We start from the raw sequence: 13513 nt of genomic DNA on the forward strand, positions 1-13513 counted from the left end.
AGTTTACCCAGTATTTCCACACATCTGGTCCTCGATAGTAGGAGTAGCCATGGCTTCTAACTTCCTAGAATTCCCTCAGCACCATCTCACTAAAAGAGGATGGGGTCAGGCTAGGTCATACCTGAAAACTCTCCTTATATGTGTTCCAGCTCTAAGGATGCCCCTTGGGAGGGAATGTAGGATGAACTCTAATTACTGCTCAGTTCTACTGAGGTAGCATGCACACACACATCTAACAAATCATGGGAAATGCTGACCCGCCATAGAACATTGGTTACCCAGTGTCAGCTTAAGTTAGAGAAAAAATTTTCCTCTGTACTTTGTAGGATGACTCATGCAGACCTAGATACAAAGTAAATTTTAGAGCTTTTGGAATTCTGTGTTTCATATCAGGTCTAATCTGATACTTAAGATAGGATGGAGTCTTTCAGGTCTGTTTGATGGTTGAGCCAAGAATCCTAAGGACTAGGGGACTAAGGCTCTATTTAACTGGGGCTCAAGGAGGCCATCCTGCAATCAACACAAATAGCAGCCCGGCACCCTGTGACGTTACTGTACACTACAAAGTCTAGTAACTACAGAAGGTGCAAGAGTCTTGTGGATTTAAGGACCTCAGCAGGATCCATACGGATTTGAGGTTTTCATGAATCACAGGTCTTTCAGGTTTTCCCCTGGGCTCATGATTTTGACTAGTTTGGGTCCTTCCCTTCCTGAGAAACCATCTGTGCTGAACTCTCTTTCAGGCACTACCCCGGCTCTGTGCAGACTTACCTTCAGCTTGTGCTCCAGAATCCTTTCCTGCTCCCTCAGAAGGTCTTCTCTTTCTCTCTTCATCTTCTCTCTCAGCTGCACCATATGTTCCTTGAAGCTTTTCTCTTGAACCTCCAATTTTTGAAGCTGCTCCTGCTGTTTCTGTCTTAGCATCTGCTGTTCCTTCTCAGCAGCCTCCTTCTTCAACTGCTCAGCTGTTCCACAAATATTTGAGGAGGGAAGAAACACCTCTGAGACTGAGACTATCTTCCTTAGCTCAGATATAAAACTGACTTTGAAAATGTGGCTGGAAAACCTCTGAATTCAGTGGGTCACCAAAAGCACATTTCAGAATGACAAAGAGAAGGCTCTGTCTGCCTGCCTGATATAAAAAGTCAGCTCTGATTGTTTTATTTATATTTAGCAGGGCTGTTGCATAGAAGGAGAGGAAGCTTTTGGTAACGGGATGTGTTCGCTCTCACCCCTGTCACAAAGCACTGCAGGGAACTACCCACTCCACTGGGAGCTCAGCCCTGCTGCTGTACCTGCCAGGGCCTTCTGCCCACTCGTGAGGGCTATGTCTCCCTGCAGGATGGATTCTTCTATTGCCATCTGAGACTGTTGGAAGTGCTGAAGGATGTCATTTGCCTGAGGAAACCAGGAGCAAAGACATGTCATGTAACAAAGCTCTTGTATCTTTTCAGAGAAATTAGTGTTCTATAAGTCACAAACCTGGCCTTATAAATTTTTCACCTTCTTTATCTCCCATGCTAACTTTCCTTCTATGGCTCCACCTTAAATTCTGAGTTCTTTTGTGAGCATGAAAACCCCCCATTACAGCCTCCTTCCTAGCACTCCATCCTTCTCTCCAGTGAAGACTTCCCCTACCCACCCAGGTTATAGCCAACCAGACTTACATGCATCTATAAACAGGTAACTCTGTTTTTTCAAAATTTCTTAATCTTTCTTTCTGCCGGAAGGTTCGCCTACCCTTTCTGAACTAGGATAACAATTACAGATACTTAATCTTGTACCCTGTATTTGCTCTTCCAGGGTGTTTTCCTAAGCTGCCTTTCCAATTTCAAAGAATGACACACATTCTGAGCTGCCATCCCGCCTCTCCACTTGCTGGCAGCATGACTCTGAGCAACTTATTTACTTCTTTGTGCATCGTCTTTCTCAACTGCTTATCAGTAGTATATAAATCATAATATTCTGAGTATTGACAATCTAACAAATGTACCTAACTACAGGTGTCTTATTATATGTGTGGTGTAGTAAGGGATAATACTGAGTTTATCAGCCATTATTATTGTTATCATCATAATAATCAGCATCACGATTTTTAACACCTATTCATGAATAGTATAATCATACAGTTGTCTACTTATTTGTATTTCAGGTAACATCATCATCTTGTGAACAAAGGTTGGGTCTTTAATCTTTGTATCCTCTATACTTAGCTCAGCAACAATTACCTTGTTTGATAACAAAAATATTCTTTCATCTGGAATTCCCAATTCTATACCTTTTTTTGGGGAAGGAATATTATGATCTCTTCAAGAATATAAAACTAATTGTGGATATGACAATTAAAAGTGTGGAGATATTGCTATGCTCTGCTTTCCCCAAAAATACTGCTATTATTGTAGATTTTCAGAAGGTGCAACAAACATCCTCTGACTGTGGTTCTGGCTACCACCCCTCCTTCCTTGCTTTTCACCTTAACTCCTTTCCTGAGCACGAGATTATAGTTCCATTCGACCTTGTTCTTTGCTTCCTTGTACAGCTCATGCCCTCCAGGAACAGAATAAATTCCTGCTGAAATATTTTCCATTAGAGCCTTTGAAAGCTTATCAAGTATAGCCTGGCAGTATTTCACAGATGCCTCTTCATTCTGAAGCAAGAATTCTTCCTTCTTTTTCTCTATGGCTTCCTGCCAGGGAAATGAGGAGAAATCCAACAGAAAGAAGTTTTGTTAGAGGGAAAGGTCCCACTTTGATCATATTGGAAGGGACAGTCTGATTGCTCGAGTGGACTGGAACATGGAAGGAACCAGGCGTCGGGAGACTTGCTTTAGTTCCAGTTCCAACCAGTTCTCGGTGTGACTTATACACAGTCCCTTAATTGTCGTAGACTCAGGCTCACCATCTGTAAACTGAACTTCAAGCTTCCTTCTGCTGTAATACGAGTACCACTGACCCAACTGACAGCACGAGCCAAAGAAAGCTGAATTGTGGCTAGATGTAGTTTCCTCAGAGAACTTGAGTTGTTGTGGAAATGTATACAAAGAAAATCAACTACTCAATAATGACTGAAATGTACTCTGAACAGTGTTTGGAACTCTTCATGAATTCTTCTACTGAGGATTCAAGTGTGTGAAGATAAAAGAACATAATTTTTTTTCTTGAACTTGTAAATACAATCCAAGGGACTGGGCACCGTCAACAACCCTAATGAAGTGGAGGCTCCTCAGAGGTCTGGAGATGAGAACTCAACCAGGCTAATACCTTGTTTTTAGCTTTGCAATATCATAAGCAGAGCACATGGCCACCCTGGGCTGAACTTCTGACCTACAGATTGGTGAGCTTATTCATATTCATTGTTTTAAACTGTTAAATTCATGGTAATTTTTAATACAGCAATATAATAAAATACCCATGTTATAGTAAAAGCATGAACAGTAGCCCTGTAGAGCCCTGTCACTCACAACAATCCATACTCCTTCTATCACGGCAAGGAGAGGATCAAAAAGAGAGACTCTAAGCATCATTCCAGAAAGGCGGGAATCAGGAGTGACAACTGCCAAGACAGTTACCATGAGTTTCTGCTGGAACTCCCGTTTGTCATCTTTGAAAGAATGCTCCATGAAGATTGCAACAGCTTCCTGCTCACAGGCCGTGTGCACGTCCAGCAGCTCCTGGAGCGTATCTGTGGGGAGGCTCACTCGCTGGGCCATCTGCTCACTGTAGTGGTTGGCTGCCTTCTGCACAGCCGCTGAGTTCTCACTCTGGGCCAAAGTTATCACTGCATTCTCCAAACAAGGAACCATTCCCCTCCTGATGGCATTCACGTAGGTCACCACCAGAGTCCCCAGTCCTGAATGAGCCAGGTATTTGTTGATAAATATCAAGTTACAACTCATTGTTTTATAGGATTTAGGGGCCAACGTTCTGAAAATTACTAAAAACCAATTTGGGAAAAACTTATTTTTTTTTTATCCGACTACATCATTCTAATATTTTCTTCTTCATTCTTTATGATTCTCTAGCTCATAAATTAAAATTTAAATTACTGATTCCCACCAATATGAGTAGGAGTTTCCTGGAAAAATACGTTCAAATTCAAGAAGAAAACAGGAGTAGATCAGACAGGCAAAGTAAATGTAATAAATGAATCCAACTACGTATTTGTGGGGCACGATTACAAATGAAAATGTGGGTCCTCTTGTAAAAAAAAATCAAGAATTTTAAGACAGTGACAGAACATTAAACCAAGCACGGACCCATCTCTGCACAAGACACCGTATGACCACTGTCCCTGAACCTAATATTAAATTTACTCTCAATGAGCTTGCAGACCCATAATCTACTTTTTATTTCTGGACTGGAATCAACTCACAAAGTATCTTCTAAATCCTTTATCTCATAGGATTTCTCAATACACATTTAACTTTAACTCCATTTTCTCTTTATAATTAGTGGATTCAGTACTTAAGATATATTAGGTTTCAGCAAACTCTCACCCAGGCAGACTTTAATTAATAAACATGTTTGTCTTTTTGTGGCATGAACATTTGCTTCTCTACATTCACATATGATGTAAACAAAATTATTAATAAACCCAGAATATAATCAGAGCTCTACTACACACACTGACATAGAGATAAGCTTTGGGACAAAGGTGACTCACGGTTCCCGGTGACAATGATTCCCTCTCTCAGAGTCTTGGGCCTTCCATGGGCAAAGATATAGGAACAAAAATTTTTTGATTGCATCCGGAAATTACTATCCAGATGCTCTTCTGGCACATTATCAATATGGAATAACATGTATTTGTCATTTGTTGGCCGGTCAAAGACAAAACACTTCCGTTTTGGAAAGAACAGCCTGATACACTCTCTAGGCATGTTGGAGTTGTGGATTTGTTGATTCGTGCCTGCAGAAGTAGAAAAAGAGCAATCCTTCAATGGCCAGCCTTCAGACAAGGTATGATGTTATAAGAAAGATAACATGAAGGATTGACAATCTTACTGGAAAGATATGTCAACATATCTTTAGACCTTTTAGGGTATAAATATCCTTTCTGTGATTGATGTAACTCTACAGGCACTAATAAAATATATTTACTGTTTTACTATTACTACATTACTATTGTTACTGTTTTACATTTTAAAAACAAGATAATTTGATTTCACTGTAATTTTGTTTAGCAACTTCCAATCTGTTAAGCTATTTTTTTTTTTCAATGAAGAACAGGAAGAGCACTTAACAGGGTACAAAAGTATGTAGACATCAGGAAGTTCCAGCATTGATTGCTATCTGGAAAATTTTTTTCATGGTACTAATTAGTCTAAAATCATCTCTTCTAATACTAGGCACTAGTTTCCTTGGTGAGCTTGAACTCCAATTGCTGGAGGTTTTAAAGTAATAATAACCCCACAAAAACCAATCACCTCTAGCAAGGGCCTAAATCTAAACTCAATTAAACATACATGTCAAATTCTGAATGACGAGGCACAGTTGATCCCACCCACCAAATAACTTTCCACACCCAATCCATGCTCTGATACCTGGAATCAGCTTCAAGGCATCCTCTAGGTACTCATCTTCAGTAATAGGGGAGTCATTTATTTTCATCTCCAGCATGAAATCCCTTAGAGTCCAAATGAAGTCTGGAAAGAAACTCACAAACTCTACAGAGTCTTCCAGAGTGCCATCAGAACTTGAGGAGGACTTTATCCTGATTAATTCAGCGAGTTCAGTAATAAAGCTGGGAACTTAGCTAAGGAAGAAATATTTTACACCACAATTTCAGATATCACATAGAAATAAACTGTATAAGCATGAATTTTGTCCTGTGTCTCACTGCTCCCCAACCATGACAACTGAGACACAGGAAAGGTGATGGCCTCAGTTGCCACTCCCATGTACTCAGTAAAACTCAGTGGTTCAGTTCCTGGAAGGATACTGCAATTGCTCAAGGGCCAGGTGGTTGATGGTGCCCATGCTGTTGTAGATCAAGATGCTGCTCAGAAGCACAGTTAGAGCAAAGATCCACGAGTCATTCTTAGGATCACCCTAGAAAGCACATCAGACAGGGACTTAGAAGGCCACTCTGCATTCATTCTGTTGTTCATTTACTATATTGTGACTATGTATTGCCGAATAGTAGGGCAAAGAAGGCAGGTTTTTAAGATATCATAAATTCAATCTCATTTTCACTATTAACATAGTCCTCTATCAAGGCTTCAGTTTCACAGCTATTAAAAATGAACAACAGTCAATGTGTACAAAAATGTTTAATACAGTGTCTAGAACATAGTAGGTGCATAGTAATAAGTGAGCAATTATTCCTTTAGCAAATTTTTTATGACATCTGTATTTGTGACAAAAATGTTATTTAGAAACTTCAATAACTATTCTCTGGGCACCCGCAACATGCCAGACACTGCACTTAGTTGCACATCCATGATAGTCCCTGCCCTTTAGATGACTTTATGAAGGAGATAAACATGTCACATGTAAATGCAACCAAGATTATAATTTCTTGCACGGGAACAAGTATTGCACAACTTCAGAGCAAGAAGTGACTACGTCCAACTGGTCTTACGATGGCAATAAAGTAAAAACTGGTGTATTTTAAAGAATTGACAGAATGTGAACATGTAGATCATCCAGGTAGAAGGATAAGTTATTTCTGTTTCCAATGTGGAAAATGAAGCTGGAAACAAGATTCAGGGTAAGACCTGAAGGTCTCTGTAGGCCATAAAATAGAATTAGACACTCTCAAATCACTCTATAATTCTAAAATTAACAAGTAGTTTTGCTGCCATCAGCAGTTTATAATATAATATGGCATATTTTGTTCCCTTGTACAAGCACAGCATCTGGATTCTATGCTTACCAGACTTGATCTGGAAGACTGGAAAACTTTTTCATAATTCTGGGGGAAAAAACATTTTCTCAAGTCCTTATTTTATTATCCCTAGAAGTATCCCACTTTGTTTTTTTAAAGCAGGACTTGGACCAAACAACAAACTATTTCAACATCAAGAGTATAATTTGGGTTTTATACTGAAGTTACTGTAGAGAACTTTAAAACTGAGCACAGAATCTCTAACTCCTTTTGTCCCTCTACAGTTATGGAAGCCATATAAATGCCTACTGTGGCTACTTTGAACACAGACTGAAAATAACATAAAATAAGGAGGAGAAATGATTTTTTGCACTTAATACTATTTTCAGTATGTCCAGGTCATTCTTTTATAGAAGTCAGAGAAGAAGTAATCACCAAAACCAGACACTTGAGCTAAAACCTTTGTGAATGTTCCTGGTGCAGCTGAAGCTTTTTCTGAAGAGTATTTAAATAAAATATTTCACTGAAATTCTATTTGACAGCTTCTACTTTAATTCCATTCTTCCTATATACTTTAATGGTAACTCCTATCAACATCACAGGTTACAGTTCAGATATTATTTCTTCCAGAAAGCTTTCTCTAAGCCACATGACTGGATTTGTTGCCTACATCTGTGCATGGCACCCTGTACTGATTATACCAGGTTCTTGTCTCCTACAGCAGGCTCTAGGCATTTGCCCTGTTTACTGCAGTACTGTAATTCTAAGTACAGAGCCCAGGATTCAGCTGTTCAGTAAGTATTTACTGAATTGTATATTTATGTAAGTATTAAAAATAAGATCTTGCACTAATATACCAAAATATTTGAGCTTACCAAGGAAGAAAGTTCATGGAAAAATAACTTAACCTCATATTTATAATTGGATTTATAGTTTGAAAGAATAGGTAACAGAATTTGAGTTGATGTAGCAAATCAAAAGACAAGTATAAATATAAGCCAAAGGCAAGTATGTCTGGCTTACCTTCTCCATATCACCGAGACCTTCTGTATCCAGAAGAACTAGGGTGTGGTTCGGCTTCATGGGGTGGGATACACACCACATCCAGATGCCCCTGGTTTCGCACCTCACTGTAGAGCCCAGCTGGAAGCCTACAGGAAAAGAAGAGAAAGCAATAAGAATACATGGGGATCCTTAGAGTTTAGTGGACTGAGGTTCAACCCCTAGTGGTGCTGAATCAGAGGGGAGGTAATACAGCAGAAAACAAAAAAATGGCTGCATGGTCTGCATAGAGAGAAATGACTAAGGACTAATGGGACCATAGGCGGATTCTCCTGCAATTCAGTAAGGACTAAACAAGACAGCTGATTAAAAACAAAAAAGGACTTGAACAGACATTTAAAAAAATGGGATATACAAGTGGCAAGTAATATGAGAAAGGGTGCTCAACCTTATTTAGAGTGAGGCACACGACATATAATAAGTCATCACAACAGTAAAAGTTAAAAATATTTCTAAGAATGTGGCAATTCCTATTTACTGCTAATAAACATGTAAACTGAATATAAAGTTGAAAAAGCCATTTGATATTATCTGGAAATCTTTAAGAAACACATACTCTGTGACATGGAAATTCCATTCTGGGATATATTATATAAGTGAAGTTTGTATACACGAGCAACAGGACAGAATTACAACAGTATCTTTGACAACCTTGTTCATAAATGGTAAAAATGGAAATAATATAAATGTTCAATAATAAATGGATAAATAAATTATGGTATCTTCATATGACAGCATATTATAATGCAATGAAATAATGAAATTATAGCTACACACTAAACACTGGATTAATCTTATAAATTTCTTGTTGAGCAAAAAAGAAGTAGGATATCAAAGAATACATACAATTTCATTTCATTTATATAAACTTTAAAAGCAGGCCAAAATAAAGTGCTCTGGAAATGCATAGACTGTAAAGCCATTTTTAAAAAGCAAGGAAGTAAGTACCACAAAATCAAAATAGATGAACACTAATCAAAGTGTTAGACGGTGTTGAAAATGATGAAAAGCCACTAATGTAAGGGCTATTGGGTGTTGGCAATTTTTTATTTCTTAACTCAAGGTAATATTACACAGGTATTCACTTTATTTTATTGGACACTGTGTTTTAGGTACTCTTCTGTATGTGTTATAGTTCACAAATTTGAAGAGGCAAAAAAAGAGTAAGAAGGGGATATAACTTACGATAATTTTGCTATGAAATGGATCAGAAAGATAAAATGGTAGCTCCATTGAGATATGGGATAAAAAGGGTTTTTCCCTTCCTTCTTCTATTTTAGTTTTAAAAGCAGGACATATCAAACTACATTTGAAGCTTTTGGAATGACATTACAATTTTGGAAAAGTGATACAGGAGAAAGGAAGGAAATAGTAACAGAAGCTGAGCACCTGAGCAGGAGAATGTGGGTGGAATCCAGATGATCAGCACAGCAGAAATTTGAGAGGGCATGGAGAATGGTTAGAGAAAACAGTGAGGTTTTATGAATAGAGGGGATTGAGGTTATAAATTAGGTGGTAAATATTATGAGTTTTCTTTAGTGGGAGGAGTCAGGCTCTTCCTTAAGATGACCTCAGAGAAGGTGCGATCAGCCTGCAGTTCTCACTCTTCTCCAGCAAGTGGTCCCTGCTCCAAGCAACACTCACCATGGTTCTGTCCCGCCAGACGGTTCATCAGGTAGGACTTTCCTGTCCGATACAGCCCTGCAATGGCCACCACCACGACAGGCTGAGATATCTTTTCAAGAATCTGTAATGCTTTCTGGTTCACAGTCAGCTGCTCTTTCTGGTTTTCCACTAGACAAATGGGTGCTGTCATGGTGGGTCCAGATGCCATGGTGACCTGTAACCCAGAAGAGTTCTTCAGCAGAACACAAGATCTCAAAGTCATCTCAAATGGTCATTCAAAGAATGTGCATGTCAGCTCCCTGTTTGTGGAACATGTATGTCCATCTCCTACTTTTTGTGTAGTTCCAAGGGGAAAGTAGACAGCCAAGCACTGGCAGACCACAGGCCTCTTCCTCCATCACACCCAGAATCTCTGGTGGTATCGCTGGTGACACATAGGTATTACTAGTTCCCTAAAAATAATGTTCTACTTAATGAATCCCTCTGCATGAAAATCCCTAGCAAAAATGTTTTATTTATATTATCTTTTTTTCCTTAAAAAACACTGAAAGTTAAAGAATTTTATCTTTTCTTACTAGATGAAGCAATGGTAGTACATATGTAAGCTGAAAGATTGGTGAGTGGCTGAAGCAGGAGACGAATACGATCTGTCTTATTATACTACCTACTACAAAAACTTACCTGTCAAATACCTCAAATATGTATTTAAAAAATGTTTCTTGGTAGAGAAACTGCAAGCATTCATTATTAACTAGTGACATACGAAGTCATTATGATACATAGTGCAATCTGAATGGATGCTGTTATTCCTGCATGGAGATCAAACCACCAATATGTTTCCAGACAGACTCATCTATTTACAGGGTGTGTGTCTGATAGGAGACTTGAGTTCATCTTCATTTTGTAAAAGGCACAACTTTGACATCCAGTCTAATTTATTACCTTCATTTTTTAAAAATTCAGTATATATTTGATGAGATTTATGCTCAACGCTGAGGAATATTAAAATGAGTTAAGATAGAGTCCCAACCTTCAAAATGCCTTAGAATCCTTATCAGCTAGGATTTGGTTTATCTATGAGTAACAGAAAACCCTAGAAAACTGTGACTTAAAAAGCCAGAAGTCTATTACTCTTTCTCTCAAGTGTACAAAAAGCATACAAAGGTAAATATTCTACTTCACAAAGTCACCAGGGGCACTGATTTCTTGTATTTCCTGCTTCCCCATCCTTTAACAATGCCACCTCAAGGTCCAAGATGGCTCACCATCACATGTACCTCCCACCCAGTTGGAGAAGAAAGGCGAGAAGCTAGGTCATCCTCCTTTAAGGACATCTCCTAAATGAGTGATTATGCATACATCACTTCAGCTCAGATTCCAGTTATACCTCTAGGGCTTACAGTAATTGGAGAAGATAGGCAGTACTTCATTGACTGCAGCGTAAGTGGAGAAATGCCTTGACAGACATATGCACAGTAGGGTGTCCAAGTGAAAAGAAGGGTGATCTAATATAGACTGAAAGAAGAATTGGTTAAAAGATGCTAGTTAGTAAATATGGTGACAAGAGAGAGTTAAAAATGAGAAGAAACAGCATGGGCAATTAACTGAAAAATTAAAATGAGAGGGAGGCATCTAAAAGGACTCCTAGGATTTTAGCTTGGATAGCTAAGTAAATGTCAAAAAGAAAAACAGAAATAGAAGTATGTTTGCAGTGGATATTCAATTTTTGGGGGACATGTTTCAGGATATTCATAGCCACTGAAATAGTATTGTGTACACCTGAATGTAAGTATCTTCTGCTGATAAGCATTCAACCCACACTTTATCATGCTCATTTGTATCTCTTGACAGTAATTTCAATGGAGGCAGGGGCTCCACAATTCTCAGCATATACTGGACACAAAATAAACATTTGCTAGGCTGAACTGATGTGCAGCTCAGTAGAAAGGTCCTCCTGGAAAGTTAGGTATACGAGGCTAGAGTATATGCATCAAAACAGCAAGGATGTCTTTACACCATCTTGCACAGAGGATGCACAAAATACAAAATAATACAAGTTTCAGGAGAATATGTGCCTCAGAAGGCTAGGTCAAGTGTGTATCGAGAAGGAGGAAGTGATCAACAGTACCAAATTAATGGAGAGCTCACCTAAGAGAAGGACCAAATACATTCTTAGGTTTCTCAATGTCCATTAATTTAACAAATATACTGTGTATCTACCATGTGCTGGGTATTGGGCATTGTTCTGGGTGCTCAGTACACACCAGTGAACAAAATGGATACAAAATCCCTGCCTCATGGAGCTCTACTCTACTAGGGAAAGATATGTAATGAGCAAAATCAATTATACATACACACATACATACATACATACATATATATATATGATTGTATACATATAATTTTAAAAGTATATATGTGTATATATACTATATATAGTGTGTATATATAATGCATATATTATATGTATATATAAAGCAGCTGTACCATAGGGGAAATTGTAAAGTTCTTAGATTTAATATTTTTAAGAGCTTTGGGGAGGAACAGATGAGATTACAAAGTCGTTTGTTCTTTTAACTGCAAAGAAGGACTGAGGTATCCAAGCCAAGATGCCTTTAAGTCCAAATTAAACAAGTAGAATGAGATAGCTCAGTTGGATTTAGTTAGATGGTCAATGGTTTCCAAAAGTTACTGTCCATAAGAATTATCTGGAGTGATGGTTAAGAATACCACCAAACCCATATTTTTGACAACTAGCCCAGAATATTCTGCAATAGGCTGTGCATGGAACACACATTTATAAAGAGTGCACGAGAAACACATTTAAACCTCAGGATTTTTAACTGCCGATGAGTGAGAATACAACTGAATTATCTTTGTTGCATCTATGAGATTATTAAATGTGCATAGTACAAAAATAAGGAAGAGACAACCTTTCAGGATTTAAATTTTAAGGTAAACAACATCTTTTCTGTTTCTCCCTTGCCCGAGAGGGGGCAGTCCGTCAGAACTCTCTCATGCAGGGAAGAGGCGGTGGGAGGAAGCGACCCCACCCAGGGCCTCTGAGAGGGGTCGTGCTTTGGTTCCTCAATGTCAGAAATGACTAAAGTCCCCGTTCCCAGGGAGGGGCAGCGCGTCCCGGGGACACGACGCCCGGGTTCGCCTCGCAGCCGCCCGGGTCCCCACGGAGGCGCGGGGCCGCCCGGAGCAAAACGCCCGCGGGCCTCGCACGTCGGGCTCCGCGCGGTCCTCCTGCTCGCTCCGCAACTGCCGGGGTGGGTGCGCAGGGAATCTGGTGTCGGTCAGTTAACGGAAATGTGTGGAAGAGCAAGCGTTGGAGCGAACTTACGTGGCGCGGGCGCTGCAGCCAGGGGACAAGTCCTCGGCGGCCTCGCTCGGCTGTCGCGCGCAGCTCCGCGTCTGCGGCTCCGGAAGCCCGTTCTCCGTGGGCTACGGCCGACCGGATATGTCGCCGTCGTTAGTCAGGGGTGGGGGTGAGAATCGAAAGGGGAAAGAGACGCCCTTCTTTTCAGGCTTTCTTTAGCTGTTAGATTCACACTTTTCAGCGAGGCTGGGGGCCCGAGGTCGTGCGGCCAGGCGCGCCCCTCCGCTGCCCCGAGCCGAGACACCCCGGCGGGCCCCGACCGCACAGCAGACGCGGTCCTTGGCCTCCGACCCCCGGACGTCCCGACCGCCTGCCCTCCGGGATGCTGGGCGGGGGAGAGGTTTCGGTTTTGTTTGTTTATTTTTGTGATTATTTATTCGATCGTTTCTTTTCTACCCGCTTTTCAAAGCTAATACTCTTGCCAGTAGCAAAAGTATTATTTCATAACAAAAATAGCAAAATATATACATGGTGTATGTATGTATACATACATACATACATACATACATACATACATACATATGTATATATATATATGCTTCCTTTAATATTAAACACGTTTTGTTCTAATTCCTGTTTTGTTTTTGGTTCTGCGTCTTCTAGGAGCATGCA

At 39.8% G+C, this 13513-nt stretch overlaps 1 protein-coding gene across 3 annotated transcripts in view; it reads right to left on the reverse strand.

Moving 5' to 3' along the window:
* LOC108389118 (guanylate-binding protein 3-like) overlaps nt 1-13137 on the reverse strand; it is a 36864-nt gene extending 23727 nt beyond the window's left edge. Inside the window, exons 1-10 of one of the 3 annotated variants that reach the window (XR_012130230.1) lie at nt 12866-13137; nt 9535-9730; nt 7852-7979; nt 5941-6050; nt 5543-5742; nt 4663-4908; nt 3569-3849; nt 2474-2686; nt 1296-1398; nt 772-965 (exon numbers count right to left, since the gene is read on the reverse strand). Coding sequence is in view for 2 of the 3 variants with exons in the window: in XM_036996317.2 (XP_036852212.2) it covers nt 772-965; nt 1296-1398; nt 2474-2686; nt 3569-3849; nt 4663-4908; nt 5543-5742; nt 5941-6050; nt 7852-7979; nt 9535-9724 (1665 nt within the window). In the remaining variant the exon portion in view is untranslated. The remainder of the gene's footprint in view (nt 1-771; nt 966-1295; nt 1399-2473; nt 2687-3568; nt 3850-4662; nt 4909-5542; nt 5743-5940; nt 6051-7851; nt 7980-9534; nt 9731-12865) is intronic. The other 2 variants (XM_036996317.2, XM_036996318.2) reach the window with 2 other exon arrangements.
* Nucleotides 13138-13513: the final 376 nt, after the last annotated feature.

Source organism: Manis javanica, chromosome 4, assembly GCF_040802235.1.
Source record: "Manis javanica isolate MJ-LG chromosome 4, MJ_LKY, whole genome shotgun sequence".
NCBI lineage: Eukaryota > Metazoa > Chordata > Mammalia > Pholidota > Manidae > Manis > Manis javanica.